Source organism: Poecilia formosa, unplaced genomic scaffold (assembly GCF_000485575.1).
Source record: "Poecilia formosa unplaced genomic scaffold, Poecilia_formosa-5.1.2 Scaffold509, whole genome shotgun sequence".
NCBI classification, from domain to species: domain Eukaryota; kingdom Metazoa; phylum Chordata; class Actinopteri; order Cyprinodontiformes; family Poeciliidae; genus Poecilia; species Poecilia formosa.
The window spans coordinates 164,691-171,123 of NW_006800448.1; the positions used below are offsets into that span (position 1 = coordinate 164,691).

Below are 6,433 nucleotides of genomic sequence, written 5' to 3' on the forward strand. Positions count from 1 at the left end.
ATGGATGGATGGATGGATGGATGGATGGATGGATGGATGGATGGATGGATGGATGTATGTTGGATGATGGATGGATGTTGGATGGATGGCTGGATGTTGGATGGATGGATGTATGTTGGATGATGGATGGATGGTTCTCATTCATTAGACTCAGGATGTCCCCTCCGTCTCGGTTTCTTCCTCGTTTCCTTTCAGGCTTTAGTTCAGAAAACCTCCATGTTGTTTCTGGGTAAATAAAACCTTCTCTATAAAGAATTCCTGACTAAATAATCAATCGTTGGTATTTTCTGATCAGTGCTGTCTCTCTGGTAACTTCTGAACCAGAATAACTGAACCTCCAGATTGAGGCTTGCTCATCTTCTCCCATCTTCGTCACTCGTTTTGTGCTGCTGGTTGGTGAGAGGCTCTCTGTGTGTTTGTGTTGTGCTGCTGACTCTTTATTCATCTTCAGCTAATAGGAACTGGTAGAAACGCACCGGCAGCAGACGCTTTGTATTTGTTGCTCCGTCTGTCTCAGCTGTGGCCTCGTAATGAGTCACAATGCGCTCGTTTGACAGCTGCACGTTGTGCTGCTGGGTTTCTAGGCTGGGTCTGAGTTATTTCTGCTAGCGAACGCCGATCTGATCTATTTTCAGCAGCGCAAACTTGTTTGTAGGGCAAAAGACGTTCCTCTGTGAGGAACACGTTCCAGAAACTCAGTGAGTCTGCTCATCAGTCCCACCGGGTCTGAATTCAGTTCTCAGACGGTTAAATGGTTTAAAAGTCTCCTGTCATCTTTTGGTACTTTTCTTCCAAGCGCCATTTTTGATATTAACGTCATTTTCTTTTTGGATTTTAGGCTTAGTGTCATTTCACCAAGAATTAATCCTAATAAACAACAGAAAGTTGGATTTCTTTCCTTTTTATTTTGTAATCTGAAATGTATGTTTTGCAGCTTCTTCTTTCATACTTATTGGCATCCTAATGTTTGAAAAACATTAAAATAAACAAAAGAAAAACCTCACAAATTTAGAAACAAGTGGTTTATTTCAGTGAAATGTATGTGAATCTGAAACTATTTTTAGAGATACTTTATTTGATCAAGGTTTTGGTGATAATCATCAATTACTTCTGATATCTTTTACCTGATTTAATATTGTAAATATCACCATATTTATGTTTATATTTCTTACACTGTTTGCGCTGTTTTGGCTGGCTTTCAATGTACAAGTGTACAGTAGCAAACAATAAATTTAAATTTTAGAAATTTGGTCAAATTTTAGTTAGAAATGCCAGAAAACTGAAAACGGATCATGGAGAATAATGTACCAAAATCATTTATTTAATTCAAATATTTCACTTTAAAAAAAATTATATTTATTTGATTTTAAATCATGTTTAAACTAAGAAATATAGTTTTAAAAATATATAATATGGTATCTACATGTGCATAAATAAGCTAAGTGGGAAAAAACAACAGGAATTATTCATTTAACAGTTTGTACATTCAGTTTATAAATGAGTGTTTACTGATTGCATATTTATGTACATATTAGTAGCTTCATTTCCTTCCACATTCAGTATAATTACAGGAAGAAACCAAACAGATCTCGTTTGGAGTCTGCGTTGCATTATTAATCACTTCTCATTAGCCGTGAGCCCACTCAGGGTTTATTACAGCCCAAATCTCTCTTCTTCTTCTTCTTCTTCTTCTTCTTCTTCTACTGCTGTAAATATGGTGCTGTTTGTGACCCTCAGGTTAACGCCTCTCCGTCGCTGACCTCCAGCACAGCCAACGACCGCATTCTGAAATACAACCTCATCAACGACACGCTCAACATCGTCATGCCCAACGGGGAGATCCCAGACTGCCGCTGGAATCGCAGTCCGCCCAGAGAGGCCCTGGGCAACTACCAAGTCCTGTGAGTGACTTTAATTCAGAAACCCTCCGCTGGTTCAGTGGGGTTAAAGAATCCATCATGGAGGACAAAACATCTGGTTTAAAGCTGGAGATTTTAAATAGCAAAACAGGGGCTGAACATTTGTCAGAAAAAAATCCAATTAGACCTGTTCTGCATCTGAAAAGAGCATCATTAAGTTGAATTTAATTTGATTTACAGTTTTTATTTAGAGTCCAGGTTTTTTTTCAGCTGATCTATATCCTGTTTTCTGCCAATTACTTTTTGATTTTCTTTGATAGCAAAGTGTTTATTTTAGTCCCAAAACTAAGATATTGTTAGGTCTATTATTTTATTTTATTTTATTTTATTTTATTTTATTTTATTTTATTTTATTTTATTTACAAACTTAAAAAAAAAAAAGAAAGATCTGCGCCTTCCCTCCAAAGCAGTAATGTGTAGACTCCACTGTTATGTCAATACTGTCACACCCTTCGATAGCTCAGTTGGTAGAGCGGAGGACTGTAGTGGACTAATCAGGAATCCTTAGGTCGCTGGTTCGAATCCGGCTCGAAGGAGTTGCTTTTAGGTCAAAGGTTGAGATGGACATGAATGTAAACATTAAGTTTGACCTGTTTATTGGATCATTTCAGTCACAATTTAACCAATAAATTAATTCCTAAATGATTAAAGTTAAATTGAGACAAATACATTGAGGTTTTATTAACTATAAAATTAGTTCAGATTTTATTTTTGAATAACTACAAGATTGTTTCCCCCTCTTTTTAAAATTATTTTATAAAATATGACTAATGTTAGTGTTAAAGGTTAACTCTGCACTAATCAGTGTAACACATAAAATATTAAATTATTTACATGAATATGGAAATAATTACATCTGATTTAGAATTAGGAATTTCACTTTTAATAATTGGATCTGAAATGCAATTATTCGTTTATTCATTCCTAAATTTAAACGATTGTAAATATGTTTATTTTTAAAGTGTATTTTTTCCTAATTTCGTTTTAACTCTGACATGTAAAATAAAATACTCTGTTTATTTTCAACTTTGGGGCAAACAAACTCATTTCCAGTCAGAAACAAACTTCTTGGTTGAATGAAGATTGTTCAAAACTTTTATTTGCCAGACGTATGATTAATTTTCTGCTTAAATCTATATTTATCTTATTATTGGGAATTGCTATGGAGTTGAAGCTGCTTTTGTGTTGATTGAATGTGAAAAGTTTCTGATATTTTTGTAGAGGTAGTTGATTATATGTAGCTAAGCAGGGTTTTTTGTGTAGATTTTGTTGTGAATGCAAAGTACTGGGAATAAAAAAGAAGCTCCTTCGAGCCGGATTTGAACCAGCGACCTAAGGATGTCCAGCGTTGTACCCTACAGTCCTCCGCTCTACCAACTGAGCTATTGAAGGCCGTTTAGTGTCAGAGACATGCACTTTATCCAGACGTTGTGATGTTAAGCCTGAAACCAGAAAGGTTTAGACTGTGTGTTTACACGCTCCATGTCAGAGCAAACAGAGGAGGAAACCGGATCTGAGTCGCGCTGTTTGTCTTCCATCAGGTATGACGAGGAGCAGGCGCAGAGCGAGAGCGCCGAGCGTGACCTGCGGAGCCGCTCGGGTCAGCTGCTGGGTTCAAAGGGCGCCAGGGGGAGTGTTGGCGCCCGTCCCGCCGCAGCCACATGGAAGTGAGGCCATGTTACTGACTTGGAATGACTTCCTCTGTCTTACTGTTGGAGCAAAAAACCACCCAGAGTTTTATCAACGGCCAGCCTTCGTTTCTCCGACAGTGGCAAACTGTTGTTCAAATGCAGAGCGATCGGTAAAGCTTAACAGATGGAGACTTTGGGTGTTTGTAGGAAATATCCTCATGACGCCGATGATCTACGACCTGAACTATGCATGATTGTCGATTACTTGCACCTAACTCTGATCTGCCAAAAAGGGTGCTAACAACGAGGACGAGGTGTGTGAAGGAGAGAAGCTGCGCTTTGGAAAAAATAGAGGTATTATGAATGCAAATGGTTTTAAAGTTAAGAAGTTTATATGCAGAATTAGAGTTGCTAAATGTTTATAGATCCCAAAATGTTTTTTAAATGCTCATGCTTTACAAGGACTGTATTCAGTGCAGAATACCGCACCTTATTTATTTTTTTAATTTAGACTTATGTGTTAGAATAACGAGAACCTCCATTTTGCATTTTGACAAATTCAATATGCATTACGTCAGAGATCTTATATAAAAGTCTATATGTAGTTAGAATGTACTTGATACGTTCTTAAAGACTTTCCAATCATTTAAGCCCCGATGAGTAACGAAAATCTTTTTTTTTTTTTTAAATTCAGAGGATATTGGAAGCAACACAGAGACAGTTGTTTAACATTGTCTTGTGATTAATCACTGTGTGAAATCACCTTCTAATGGACAAATATTTAATTTCCCTTTGTGACTAATTATGTGTTTTTGAATTAAATTGAAATGGGCAAAAGTGAAGCCTTTTCTACCCATTTAAACAACCAAAAATAATGACAATACTGATAAAATTTTAAATCTAAGTTGTTATAATTTTGTGAAATCAACAAGAAAAGAAACTTTTGCTATTTAATTTTGATTGAAGCAGGTCATTCTGATACATCTTTAACCCCGCCTTGAAAAAGAAACACATTAGTTGTTTTTTAAGGTAAATGTGTCATGGTATGCTGATGACAATGTGGTTTTTATTTGCAAACACAAAAAAATTATGTAACAGGATTCTTATTCTGTGCTCATGCTTATTTTTCTTATTAAATCCTCCATTTTTACGTTGTTAAACTGTTCTAAAGACTCCTAAAGCCATTAATGAATGTAACTGAGACTATTTAAAACAACATTTTTTTTAATCATCTTTGTTTTCCCATGGAGTCATGCTTCATCATAATGTTTTTTTGTCAATAAAAGCTTGATTTCGCCTTATTCCCCACAATGAAAAATGTTTCTTCATTCCTCATGGAGATGTTACCATATATATTAAGCATAAATGTGGTAATTTCTAACCAAAAATCCCCAAAGCACAAAGTATCAGCTGCATATCCACCTGTGAGGTTAAATTCAGTAGAAATTGGGGAAATTCCCGTGGTTAAAGGAACTGGGTAAAGCCGTACTTGGTTCCCACTGCTGGTTTTCATTACACGATCAGAAACAATTCAGCTTTTATCACTATCTGTTTGCAGCTGTGAGCTAATTCTGGATGTGACTTAATTATTTTTTCTCTATCCCAAGAAACATTTAATTTTAACTGATTTTTACTCAGGTTTGAGTACATTCACGTTTTTCTGTTGAAGCTCTGATAAGAAAAGGTTAAAATGTGATTTATTATGTTATTAAAGTATGCATTGTTCTCTTTGCTAAATAAAGCTGTGGTCAGATTTCATTTTTAGTCAGTTTCTTCTTGCAGGAGAGTTTCGATTTGCACAGGTTAATGTTGGTAAAACACAGAAACGTAATAATTTAAGTTTCCTTTCTCTAAAGATGCGTTTTGGGCGTTGTGTTTCTAACGAAGAGGAGGGCACTTTAGAAACAGATACATGCTCAGATACGTACATCTGAGTATGTGGAAGTAAGCTGGTTTACACATGAGTGTGTTGCTACAAAATGCCTTATTAGCAATATTGTTCACCTGCTACCTGAACTTTGACTCTTCTGGGACTCTTCAAGACTCTTCAGAGTCTTGGGGGCAGTTTCTTAAATATTTTTTGGTTTAGAATATTTAAGAAACTTTCAGCCATTTATCTTGATTGAGGGAGCATAACAAGCAAATTTGCTTTTAATTAAAAAAAAAAATCTCCCTACAGACCCACACTGCAACAACTGTAGTCTGCCAGTGATGACAACAAGCCAACAAATAGATATGGAACCAGATTTAATAACAGCATTAATTGTAATCAGAATATGTTTCTAAAATACAAAGTGAAATGTAATTGGTCTTTATTTTACTGTCTACCTCTGAAAAGGAAATAAAAACTTATAAAACCTCCACAATATCTGGAAAGTAATCCCAAAAGTATTTGAGGATGTTACGTCAGTAAGGCGTTCTACAAAGCTGCACTGACGTCAACTTCCGTCAGTTGCGTTTGCCTTCAAAATAAAAGCCCTTCACGACTACCACAGAGAAACTTGATGTTGAAAACTTACAGATAAGGATTAGGAAAAAAATAATTTTGACTTATATCAAATATAATGTAATTTAATAATCAAATATCAGAATTCTGACTTTTTACTTGTAATTCTCTCATTTGGTTTATTATGATGTTTCGCTTTTTGAGATCCTCCAGCCTCTTTCATACTTAACTGGGGTATTGATTCAGCAGATGAGGCTGTAATCAGTCATTGGTTTGGCCTGCAAATTGAGATTTAACTGGTTGGAGGGGGTAATTATACCTTCACTTAAGGTCAAATTATTTTAAATCCATTTTTGTCCATTACTAAATGACATCAGCATTTAAAAATAGGGTTCTGTAATGGTTGGCCTACCAAAATTACTCTAATTATTCGGCAA

The 6,433-nt window shown here is 35.6% G+C and overlaps 1 protein-coding gene and 2 non-coding genes across 3 annotated transcripts in view; 2 read left to right on the forward strand and 1 right to left on the reverse strand.

Annotated features, from left to right (window-relative positions):
• Positions 1-5,308, forward strand: part of ttll1 (tubulin tyrosine ligase-like family, member 1) — an 11,042-nt gene extending 5,734 nt beyond the window's left edge. The window contains exons 9-10 of the mRNA XM_007579153.2: positions 1,738-1,901; positions 3,461-5,308. Coding sequence (XP_007579215.1) covers positions 1,738-1,901; positions 3,461-3,590 — 294 coding nt within the window. The 3' untranslated portion in view covers positions 3,591-5,308. The remainder of the gene's footprint in view (positions 1-1,737; positions 1,902-3,460) is intronic.
• Positions 2,369-2,455, forward strand: trnay-gua (transfer RNA tyrosine (anticodon GUA)). The gene is given in 2 exon segments: positions 2,369-2,405; positions 2,420-2,455. It is a non-coding gene; the product is annotated as a tRNA-Tyr (tRNA).
• trnay-gua (transfer RNA tyrosine (anticodon GUA)) lies at positions 3,224-3,311 on the reverse strand. Its single transcript is given in 2 exon segments — positions 3,224-3,259; positions 3,275-3,311. It is a non-coding gene; the product is annotated as a tRNA-Tyr (tRNA).
• Positions 5,309-6,433: the final 1,125 nt, after the last annotated feature.